This window comes from Cryptomeria japonica, chromosome 4, assembly GCF_030272615.1.
Source record: "Cryptomeria japonica chromosome 4, Sugi_1.0, whole genome shotgun sequence".
Lineage (NCBI taxonomy): Eukaryota > Viridiplantae > Streptophyta > Pinopsida > Cupressales > Cupressaceae > Cryptomeria > Cryptomeria japonica.
Genome location: NC_081408.1, coordinates 196,874,265 through 196,887,678, shown reverse-complemented (window position 1 = coordinate 196,887,678; position 13,414 = coordinate 196,874,265). Strand labels below are relative to the sequence as shown.

General features: G+C 35.5%; 1 protein-coding gene across 1 annotated transcript; it reads right to left on the bottom strand.

Annotated features, from left to right (window-relative positions):
* Positions 1-11,580: 11,580 nt before the first annotated feature.
* On the bottom strand, positions 11,581-13,020 carry LOC131028535 (putative UPF0481 protein At3g02645). The gene has a single exon (XM_057958818.2). The coding sequence runs from the start codon at positions 13,018-13,020 to the stop codon at positions 11,581-11,583; it is 1,440 nt and encodes a 479-aa protein (XP_057814801.2).
* Positions 13,021-13,414: the final 394 nt, after the last annotated feature.

The following is a 13,414-nucleotide window of genomic DNA, read 5'->3' as shown; positions in this document are numbered from 1 at the left end:
TCTTTCCATTCAGAGAGATGGACCCTCTGCCTTTGACCATGTATGGTGCATTATTGCCAAAGTGAACCACACCACCATCATACTCCTCCAAGGATAGAAACTTGCTCCAGTCACCAATCATATGGTGAGAATAGCCATTGTCAATGATCCACTCATTGGAATTATCAAACAGGGAGACAAGAGCCTTCTTGTCTGACACATCTTCTTTCACAGCAACAAACACAATATCTTGATTTTCTTCATCCTCTGATTCTTCATCTGTGACACCTTCATCAACTACCACAAAATAGTTTCTCCGGTTTCCTCCTTTGAATTTCCTGAACCTTTCTGGTTTGTCCTTGTTATCACCATTAGGACAGTTTATAGCAATATGTCCTATCCGGTTACAAGAAAAGCATTTCAAAGGTAACTTGCCTTTGTATTTACCGGTTCCTTTAGGAAGCTTCCTAGAAAGGAGAGCTTCAAATGCCATCAGAATCTCCTCATCATTCATTTCTCTACTTTGTCTAGGTTCACCACTAGTGCTAGCTTCTTTTCCTTTTCTGGATGGTATAGTAGAGGCTTTAAATGCTGATTCAATCTTTTGAACACTGCCATCAAAACTATTTAGCTCATAGGTTGTCAACTTGGCTATGATGGAGTCCAAGGATACCTTAGTCTTGTCTATTGATCTCAGCTCCTGAATAGCAGCAACCCTTATTGCATAGATCGGCAACAAGGATCTCAAGACTTTGCTTACCACAGTGGAATCTTCTATTTTACCACCTGCACTCTTGATTTCTCCAACAACTGTTTTGATTCTTATTCCATACTGCTGGATGGTCTCACCTTCAACCATCTGCATATCTTCAAACTTCCCTCTCAAGCTTTCTTCCTTAGCCTGTTTTACATGTTCATCACCACCATAGATATTTTCAAGAGCATCCCATACCTCTTTGCGATTTACCTTATCCTGAACATCAATAAACTCAATGTCAGATGGACTACTAATAAGGGCTTCCATGACTTGCCCATTTTCTTGTATCTCTCTCTTTTGGTCATCGGTGAGAGTACCAGTAGGGACAACATAGACATTCTCAACATAACTCCAGTGTTGAGCACCCATGCTTCTGATGAATATCTTCATCCTATCTTTCCATATACCGAAATTTTCCCTGTTAAACTTTGGACCTTCCCTCTTCATCATTTGACTGGGATCTTTACCTGACACACATTTTTCACATGGAAACCCAATTGGGAAAAACCACGGTGGGGATGAATACCCACAAGTTTGTTGTTGAACTCTTTTGAAGTCCGCTCTGTTAGGAGCCTTGTCCTGTTAAAGACATTACAATAGGTTCTGATAAGAACCAATCCTGTTAGGGATCACCTGGTTAAGGGATGGCTACAATACCCGGTTAAGGGTTAAAACTGGTTAGGGTTACCTTGTTAGAGGATTTCAAGAACTCAATAGCTAAAGGATCTCCAGAGCTCTATAGCTTCCCAGAACTCAATAACTTCAAGTTACCCTGTTAAAGGATTTGTATCAAGCCAGTTAAGGCTACCCTATTAAGGGATTTCACAATTGTTGAAGTGGTTAAAGATCAACAGGAATTACAATGATCTGGTAACAGCACTCAATGCTAATGCAGATCTGTTTTGGCTCCTCTCCACCTTCTGCACATTCACTTTGCAGGTATCTCCTCTCTCCTTTGGTCTGGCAAGAATCACATATCACTTCCCTTGGATACACACAAACAAATTTTGCCAACAACTTTGGAAAGAAACACAACATCGACCTTATAGGAAATAGACAGGTCGGTAGCAAAAACCCTAAACCCTAAACTTGTTAGGTTAAGCAATTCAAACGGTTCAATACTTATCATTGAATCATACTGCATTAAATGCAATACTCTTGAATCGATCTCAAGACATTCTCCATCGTCCATTATCCACCGATTTCATGGCGGCTGATAACCCATCATGCATTATCACCATTTGACAAACTTCGCACATTCCTAAGGTGGATAGGGATAGTCTTCTTCATGCAAGATCCTTCACGTGCATAGGGCTTACGTGGCAACACGATCTGTTCTCTGTTATACTGCTAACTCATCACACAAAGATCACTGATTGAGTAGCACAGGCTTGAGGTACTCCAACCAGAAATCTTGAAGTGGAAACTACCTACCAACCGGTAGTCATACAATGTTTCCATGTGCCGGTTCCCATGACTACATGTTGGTTCACCTTGACATGCCTATTCATCTAGAACAAATATACCGCTTCACTTTGGCATATATATCGGTTCACACATATGTCATTTCTCTCTTCACATATCACATATGCCGGTTCACTTTACTTCACATATTGACATCAATGACAACATACAATATCATTATGTCCTCATATCGGTTCACATAATGCCAACAATTTTATGTAATTTATACCACTTTTGTGTCCTTGTGTTAGTGTGATCTATTTTAGCTCTCATTCAAGTCCATTTCTAGCCTTTTACCTCAAAACTGGTGTCATATATTCGCATAGTAGTCTAAAACTCTGTCTTGGGTTGTTTTTACCCTATCTCTAGCCTATTCACCTTATTTTGGGTGGAAAATGGTGTCTAGGGCACCATTGTCCTAGAAAAATATACCTGGGGTGCCCTTGTCCCCCAAAACTGGGCCCAAATCTCAACCTGTCAATGTTTGCTTCTTGCTAGTCGATCTAAAAACATGATGTCTCAATTTAACTATTTGAGGTTGGACTAATTGGGAAAATACCTTAAGAACCCTATATAAGAGAATTATTCTCATTCATTTTTACATCCACACTTCATGAGTCATCAAGAATTCATCATCAAGCATTCATACAACATCAACACAACATTTCATCCTACCATATCTTTCAACCATTCTTCAAGATCTAGACATCATGGACTAGAAAATTATATCAATCTTCATGCATGAAATGTGTTTATGATTAGTCCATTCATATCTTGTCATGTCATGTCATGTCATGTTATTGCATCAACACTTGTGATCACATTCAAAGATAATTATATCATCAACTTACAATTACCTATGACAAATCTAAGGTATAATATTCAACATTTTATTATTTTAATTCATTTCAAGGGTTAATTCCAAACCTAGGGTTTGACCTATGCAAACCCCTATTTCCAACATCTTTATATCTTTTGTAGGTGTAGGTAACGGGTTCAGTAATTGTAAATCTATAATTAGTTAAAGTAAATAGAGATGATCATTTCTATCTTTGTAGGTGCAAAAAGAGAAGGACAAGGCTATCCCACACACCTATGTTTGACAAATATTTGGTAAAACTTTTGGAGTAGATTCTTTGGAGCATTTTGGTTCCAAAAAAACTAATTTTCAGATCTACATCCAATATTCTAAGGACAAGGTTTCCCATAGCACCATTATCTGGCTATTTTAGGTCCAAATTATAGTCATAGGCTTTATTCATCTTCCTAAACTCAGATCTATGATTAGAGATTCATATCAAATCTACAACTACCTATTCACATTCATTTATTTTAATTTTCCATCTTTATCACTAGATCTAACATTCAATTTTCATCTTTATAGTATCTGATTCAACTCTCAAAAAGGGAGCCATTTGAAATCAATCAGCATCCACCCTTGGAGGTGAATCTATCGATTTCATCTCCCTTTAATGTAAAGGTTGCATGAAATAGTTTCATTCCTTGTTTACATAAATAAACTATTGAGTACCCTAGTTTACCACCTTACAAGATGATAAAATTTTTAATAGATTGCATGCAAATAAGGGTGGAAGTTAATCATCTTGTACATATTCTATTTCCACACAATAAAAAAGTGAGTTATTTGGTATGACAAATCGAGAAATGTAGATTTATTGGCAATATAAATGCATATGTTTATAGTATATGTATCTATGTATATAGTAAAAAAATATTTTGTTCTTTATATTTTTTTTGTCATTCTAATTGAAGTGATGCCAAGTTAATTTATAAATATCTATGTGTATGCATCATATACATATTTAATAATTAATCATTAATCTTGAAAAAGCCTTACTAATTTTTTAAGGAGCTTAGATCTCTTAGATGGTAAGAGAATTTGGGGTGAGGGGGAATTAAACTTAAGATCTTATAACACTTAGGAGTAAAAATTAACATTTTATCCTCAATCTAAAATCAAGACTTCGATATTGCCACCTTTACCAATTGTTACCAAGTTTAGATCAATATAAATCAAATATTACGATGTTTGGATGGAGTATATCTACTCACTTATCAAACTTAAGGGTGAGCATGACAGAGTTCGAACTCCCACCTTGTGACCTCTTTTTACCCACTCTTGAGTGATGTGCCAAGGAAAACTTTGTTGGAGCAATGTATCCAGTTCATTTAGTAGTATTACATGCAAAACATGTAGACAAGTTTTCTAGCATTATGTAACAAAAAAATGTTACTTATGTTTTTTTCTCAAGCATTAAATTTTGGACATGACAACATCTGAAATGACTAGCACATTTCAATCTATAATAACTTTGTCATCCCTCATCAATCATTGTTCTAACATTAATTATATAAGTTTAATTGTATAATTAATCTTACATTGTTACCCTTTATCTCTCTTAATTAACTAGTTTTAAATTATTTAAACTCAAATTATGCTTTCATTTTTTGTATTAATCAATAACATTAACTACTTTTCATTTTCCCCTACATTGATTATATATTTTTTATTTATTTAAGTAATTTATGAACTTATCTTTTTTAATCTATATTAATTGAATAAATTTTAATTATTTAATCAATTTATCCCTTATTCTTCTAGTGCATAGTAATTAAATAATTTTTATTTATTTAATTAATTCATTTCCATTAATTTCTACTAGTTCACAATAATTAAATAATTTTAATTATTTAATTAGCTAATTATTACTAGACATTAAAATAAGTTGACTTAATTTATACTATTGATTTTTCTCTTCTAAAAATAAATAAAATTAATATTTTATTTATTGTTATATCTTTAAAAAAATCATGCAAATGAATAAAATAATTTTAATTACTTAATTTCACTAATTATTCTTAATTCACCTCCACTTCATCAATCCAAATCATAGTCACATTTTTTTAATCCTAAATAATTTTAGTCTTCTAATCTATATATTCACTTAACTACTTATTTGAATTAATTTAGTTGAATCATGCAACTTGTTTACTTCCAAAATTTAGCATTTTAACCTTCTTAATAAATCTCATCCATTTATTCTTCTATCCAATCTTAACAATCGATTTAGATCAAGTAGGATCTGTAAATACAACATGAATCTATCTCATTCATCCTGCACAATTTTTTACCCTTTGTGTTCATAACAAATTTATAGTGATTATTGTGCAATTTGGTTTATGCTAATTATGATACTAACCCAGATATTAATACTTTAAAATTATATTGAAGAAATATAGAGTCTTTGTGAAGGTAAATTAATCGATATTTCCTATTAGGCCCAACAAAGTATCAAGCTACCTTCTAGTTGGGATACTACCCTCCTGAAAGAGACCATAACCACTACATCATTTAGGCCTTATGTGAAACTATGTCAACAAACATATCATAACATAATAACCCTTCCATGCCACCTTCAAATAACACTTCCCTACCACAACAAACCAATCCTTTCACACAAGTTCCAAACAATTACACACCACAACAAGTTACCACTACCACATCACAATCCATGTTAACATTAATTTCAAACCAAGTATTTTTACCTATAATCAACACTCAACTACCACTATACACCTTACACATCACAAACCCTCTATATCAATAAAGCACTTCACTTATAAACACTACTACATCTACTTGCATGACTAAACCGTGCACTTTTTCACATACTTCATTCATCTCACACATACATGTACATTAACCATAATTAAAAATACCAATATCCTATGAAATCATAATATCCTTTCTCCAAATCCTAATTTCATACCTTGAAATAAACTCATATTATCAAACCCCTTCGCCTCATCAACCATACCTACAAACACCTTCAGCCCAAAAAATAATATATGCATCCTCCCAAAAAAATCATCAATATAATTTATCTAAACTTAATCATCCATCACCACTTCTTCAATCATTTATATCCTCAAAGGACCCCCCCCCCCCCCCAAGTTGGTTGAAGTTGAACTTTTATAGGTCATCTAGGGTCAACCTGGGTTGGGCAGGAAGCGATAGAGTGATTAGAGACTCACATGGTAGCTTGGTCCTTGCCTATGTGGCAAATTTCAGAATTCAAACTTCGAGACTGGCTAAAGTGGCAGTCGTTTACCACGGGTTAATTGTGGCAAAGAACAAGGGGCTTAAATGCATCATTGTTGAAGGTGGCTCTAGAAATACCATCATGATGCTTAAATGGGTGGCAAAACCAGGTTGGAAATCTAATCCCCTAATTTCCAAGTGTCTTTCTCTCCTTCCTTTACTAGGAGATGTCAAATTCTGCCACTTGAGAAGGGAAGGCAATTGTGGGGCAGAAAAGTTGGCGAGGATAGGTGTGTATAATAATTATTTCAAAATTTGGATCCACTTGCGCAAAATCCTGATGGAGGCTTGTTCCATGATTTTGAAGGACTCATCATTTAATGATGAATAATATTTATATTAGCTTTTTTGTACTTGCCTTTCTCACCATTTCCTGTCCTTGTTGATTGAGGTGGTAGGACTTAAATATTATTATTTATACCACCTACCACTATTTTCCATAGGCTTGTCGCTTTCTCAACCTACCTTCCTATTTCGTGATTATGGGTGGTGATTTTATTTAGACTAAATTTGATGAATGTCCTAAATTTAAGAACAATGGAGAATTTTGGGACAAGGTGATTAAAGGTAATTTGGAAAATTATGTGGAAGGCATGAATAACTATGACCGAAATCTCTTTGTCGCGTTCATTCAGACCTGGGACAATGGAAATGAGAATATTGCCAGTATTTCCTTTGTGGTTTTGATGGAAAATATTGTGAAAGTGACTAAGCTAGCCCTTGATGGTGTGGCCTTCCCAAAAAAGCCCAAAGAGAATTATAAGGATGATTTTGAGCATTTCTTTCAACTGGGAGAAGGGATGTCCAGGCTTCAGAGTGGATACAACAAGGAGGATCTCCCTAGAATCTGGAAGGAAGAAGCCCTATTGATTTATGAAATACTTTACCTTGGATGGCAAGAAGAGATAGTTCTATTTGTAGGACTTTCCCATGTTAAATCATCTCTGCCATGGGGTAAGAATGAGCTTCCCATTCTATACTATGTCTTCTCTATCTCAGTCAATTTACAAAGTCGTTGTTAAGTGTAAGCACCTCTCCACTAGGGTCTCATCTGTAGACTATACATAACTTTTACCTGGCTTTATTCCCCCTCTAGTGGGTTTCCCTCTATTATGGTTGGGTTTTTCTATGAACCTAATTTGGTTGTTGATCTTATAGTTACCTCCTCTAAATGTGGGGAACAATTTATGCCTCTCTCAAGTTCTAAAATGCTTGCTAGAAAAAACCTTGCTCGAATGGCCAAAAATTAAGGCCATTGTTGTCACCAAAAAGGACGAGGAGGTGGGGGTCCAATCTGAAACACAACAGAATTTGGTTAGTGAAATTGTTGATGATTCTAGTTCTAAGTGTCTTTTCTTGGAGGTGTCAAATTTAGGGTCCTACTAGTCCCCTATTAAAACTAGTGGTAACCCTAGCCCCCCTAAACCCTCCCCTAGTTGGTAATCCCAACAACCAGAGCACCGCCATGGTGTTGGCTAAAAATGTGAAGGACCTGCATGATGATGTTCAAAAAAAAGAAGAGTTGATTAAATGTCTCTTCATGCAGATGAATGTGCCCATTAAGAAGATTAATCAATTGGAGGTGGCGGTTGAGGCTAAGGCTGAGGCCAAGGCCAAAAATTGGGTGGATGATCTAGATGAGGATGGGATGTGGAAAATTGTTAATGTCTTTTTGGAAAAATGGGGTAGTAGGAAATGGTGGGCAAAAAGATTGATGATATGGACTCAAAGATTAAGATGGTGGGTAGCAAGCTTGAGTTGGAAGAGGTCAGGAAAGCCTACGAGGCCCTTAAAATGCAAATTGAGGAGGTCAATTTTGCATGTAGGAATGTGGCCAGTAAGCAAATTGCCTCCCTTAAGGCTATTCATGATGAGATGGAAAGGAAAAATTCAAAGAAAAGAAGATGCATGGAGGCCCTAGCCACGAGAGCTGGCCCCACTGCATCGATGGTCAAGGCCATCCTTGACTCCATGCTAGCCTCCTCTAGGTCTAGTATTGGTTCAAGTAAAAATTTCTCTTTCTCTGATAAAGTTCTTAGTTTGTGTCAAGATTGGCAAGAAAAGGGTACTTACATGTAGTATACCATCTCTTTGTGTCTGTGTTGGGTGGTTGTTTTATTTTTTGGTGTTTCAGTTTTTTATGTTTGTAGTCTTTTAGTTTAGTTGTTGGCTCTTTGTTCATCTTGCTAGGTTTTTATTGTGTTTTATTATAGGGTTTTTTTTCTAGTTATGCATCACTCATGCACTCTTGTTGTCACTTTGTAGAAATGTAAAGGTATGGGCCTATCCCACTTTTATTAATCAAAACATTTATATCCTTAAAGTAACAACATACTAGCCAACCAACCCATCAACATACCCACCTTTAAACACATCCAAATGACTTGGCATAATGAATTTAGGATTTACAACAACACATATCAAATATCCAAATGGGATGCATCAAAAAGAGTTATACACTTGAGGACATATGTCCTTATCCCCTCTTATAAATCAATATAAATGGTACTCTTCCCCCATAATTTTAAAATGCTAGAATTTTTCATATACAAAGGAAAGGTTGACCCTCAAGAACACATTAGGAATTCTACATAGCTCACTTATAGGTTGTGTATAGAGGCACTTACCTAATGCACCTCTTCCCCCAAAGTCTAGGAGGACAAACCATCAAATGGTTCTCTTACCTCCCACATGGTATCAAGAACTTCCATGAGTTGGGCAAGAAATTTATCGTATGCTTCTCATACAACATCGAGCATGAGATATCCATGATAGACTTATGCAATACAAATAAAAAATGGATAATCCTTCACTAACTTCTTATTACAATGGAGGAACATAGAAATCAAATGTCCATACCATACTCCCAAAAAATAACTAGTCTAATTATTCCTTCATAACTGAAATAAATAAATGGGCTTCCATTTGCAAGTCCATTGCTCTAATACCTTTGACGAAATCATAGGAAAAGTGATAAATATTGAAAAATCTCTCATTGCTAAAGGAATTGTGAAAATTTGTAAACAAAAAAAAACAAATACAATGGAGTTTCATCCATTGACAAACCTCACTTTTGGTGAAGGAACAAAAAATTTGTCAATGATGGGGTTGTTGATGTAAAAATAGATCAAATTATGCAACAAAAAATTAAATCTACAACTACCATCCAAAACTCAAACATCATTGAATATCCAAAAAATACTCAAAGAGGTCCACCTAGATAAAACAACACTACAAGACAAGAATACACTCCTTTAGGGGAACCTATCAAGTCTTCTCTCAAAAAATTGGTTTAATTGAATCTCATCATACTTCTAGAGGTCAAACAATATATGAACCTAAAGTTAAACCCTCATGGTGGAAAGATATTTATTGTACTATGAATATAATAAAGTGATGGGACACAAAACAATCAATTTCTTAGGAAAATATTATACAAGATCTTGTTGATAAGGTAAATATCATTGTTGAAGGTCACCCTAACTCATCTAATAGTGACCTCAAGATGTTCAAGGATCCACACCAAAATCATGGAAAAGGAAATACCTCTAACCAAGGTATAAACTTTATTAATGCCAATTACCATGTCATCTAATATGAATACACAGCAAACCAAGTAAAACAAACTAATAAACATGTGGTCACCATAACTAAGAAGGATAAAAACTTGAATGTGCTATTACCACCCATCAAGATAAAGTTACATTCCAAGAAGATCAATCTAGGTTGCATCCTACAATTGAATACAACCTTTTGGAGTACTTAAGAAAGATACCAATATATATATCCATTCTATAGCTTCTCCATATATTTCCCACACACAAGGCCATTCTTGACAAACAAATTTAAGAATCATTATTAATCAATTCTAATCCATGATAGACCATCTTACATTCACCCATCATTTGGTATTCACTAACAAAGATATTCTACCCAAAACCCAACTCACAATGGGGACTTACACCTAGAAGTCTTCATCCATTAGCACAAAATAAAAATAGTCTTAATAGATGGTGGTGTAGACAAAATATTTGCTCACTCAAATTAATAAAAAACATTGGAATATTCTAAAGGCGTCATTGATCCAAATATGAAAAATACCATCAAGGTGTATGATGGTGTTGAATGTTAATCTAAAAGAACAAATCAAACTCCTTGTATGAGTTGGTATTGTCATAAGGAACACAATATCTCAGGTCTTAGACCTTGATGTTCCTTATAACATGGTTTTGGGCCACCCATGAATATATGCCATGTAGGTCATCCCTTCCATATATCATCAATGCAAAAATCTTTGTCATGATGGGACGAAAATAACCATCTTTGTAGATCCTAATCCTTTTTCTTATTGCAAATAACTTGAATGAAAAATTAGCCAACCAAGTCCCTATTAACGTGGAAGCCTCATCCTCATCATCTTATACTAATCCAAACAACATATCTAAACCATCCACTTTGAGCACTACCATCCCAAAGATTAAGGTCCAAGTTGAAGAAAATTGATGTGGAAAGCATAAAATGAAACAAATCTTCTACAAAGGGAAGATCCCATACTTAGCAAGGTCATATGGAAAAGTCCAACCAATAGAGGGGGTCTCTATAATAACTATCAAATGTAAGCCAACCACATTTTCAAAATGGGTTGAACTACCCAAAGAAACTATTGAGAAATATATATCTTTATAACTATATAAAGAAGAAGATGATAAATATACTAATGGCTTTCAAATCATGGAACAAATGAGATATGATGATCAAAGTGATATTATAATTTACAAACAAGAAATTGAATAACAAAAAGTAGAGTTACAAATTATTCTCTTGTAGTAAAGTTACATAAAGATTTTTAAATGACAATAGTTATAACAGAAAGTAAAAAAAAGAAAAACCAAAGAAATTTTCTAAAAATCATCCAAGATCTTAAATAACATACTGTGATCAGACCTAAAAGGTGAACAATCTGACACGAACAAAGAGTCTTGATAAAAACATTCCATCTTATAAGAACCTTCAACAGCAATTTAACTAGAGGATTAGCAACTATTTTCTAGTCACAAGAAATATGAACATTAGAGATGGTATCAAAACTTTGAACAAAGAAAAAAACTGATGAACCAAAGATGCAAGATAACCCCAAAAAAACTTCATTAAAAGTCTTCTTGTTCAACCAAAAAAAACTAGAAGATTCCATTTCAGAAAATACATTACCACATAATTTAATCTTAATACATTGTAATCAAATGCTAACTATTCATTGTCAGGACTTCTTTGTGCACTCGTTGAGCGAACAATAAGCCTGTATTGCGGTGAGGCCAACAACAAGAATCGCAGTCAACAACGCCAGTGCCTTCCACGGTCTTGACAGATGCTCCCCATGGAACTCCGCCCACCGATTTCTTATCTTGCTTTTATAATAATTCTTGATCAGAGTTTCTCTGATCCCAGCTTTCAGCCCTTGCGCATGCTCCAGAAACCCTGCAAAAAACATAGGCTTGGCCATGCCATCCCACATTTTGGCCACGTACTCATCCGTTATCATCATGCTATGCCGGTCTATGACGTGGCATTCTCGCAGCAGGACAACGTCCTCTGGTGTGTCGATGAGGCAGTCCATCAGTTCCACGTACTGTGTCACATGTTTGGGACGATTGGCGTCGTTGAACTCTAGGGCAAGCAAATTCCTCATCATGGCCTCTGTGTAGGTGTGTGATATTAAAATCTTGGGAAGAAAAAGAGTGTCTGAATGCTTGTCAAATCTGATTTTATCTGACCCAGATTTGAATTTGATTCCAGCCTTAACAAGCTCTGTTGCGTTGTATTTGTCCAGGAAATCTTCGTGGCCTCTTTTGGCCGGGTGACGAAAGAACAGAGCAAATATGAACGCAACCATGTCGTCGATAGCTGTCATGAAGTGCTCAAAACAGGTGGGTTTCCTGTCATCTGCGCTATCAATCTGCAAAAAGGAGGACAAATATTTGTGCGTGCAACCCAGTAGATGAAGTTCTTCTTTGTAGTTAATATCTTCCACATCATGAGATACTTGAAAGCAAGAGAGATGAGATATTTGAGTCTTGAGAAAAGTTTGAACTGTATTGGATTTCAGATCACTGTCTATTTTAAAGAGAAGGAAAAGTGGTATCTGATTTTCCAGCTTCACAATATCACATCTGATACTTGTGAGTGTAGGTGTAAGCATTTCACCATACCTATTATGTCTTAGAGTCGCCTCCCATTGAAGAAGGTGAAACCCATTTTTGAGAAACTGGTGGAGAAAGAGGGCGTCCACCATCATCATCCACCCGAACTTTTCTTTGTCGTTGATCTTCCAGTCATAGAACTGCTCAAATTCAGGCGCCTTCTCTTTTATTTGTCTGAAGAAGTCCTCGATGGGCTTGTTTCTTGTTGCGTCTATTGTAGAGTTGAGCTTGTAAATATCCAGCTGAGAAAGATGGCTGAGTCGCTGGTGGTATGGGCCCATGGGTTCTTCTTGCATAGAGCGGTGGTGGTAGGGACCGAGAGACACCATTTGAGGAATGTATGCCTCTGGCTTTGCATTGATCAGAGTCTTGGGCACCCGCATACTCAATCTAACAACTGTACCACCTCTCTTGCTCTCTTCCAGAAACTTTTGGACCTCCACTGTCCATTCTTCAGAAATTAGTTGTTGCTTTTCACTTGCAGTTTTTGCTTCTGCCATCAGCAGCGAGCAAATCAAGAAATGGCTGGAGATAAGTGAAATTCTTATTAGAAGTTCAAGCTTCAATAAAATCAAAGATAGTATTCAAACTTCAATAAGATCAGACTTAGTATGCAAGTTAAGTAATAAGAGACCGTATACTTTTCGTGTAACCCAAGGAAATGCCATTCTGGTAAATTACTTTCTCTGGAACGCAATCAGATCATTCACATCATTGCTAGCTGGGCTTTACTTGCTGTCAGGGGGGAATTTAACTACAAGAGAATAAAGCTGATTTAGAAATTATTTCATTCGTTTAATATATACCAAAGTAAATAAATCTGTAAGCTGATAAAAGAAATAGTTGATTTGAGAGGATTCTTTAAAAGTGCATTGATTTGAATTAGATTTGTTT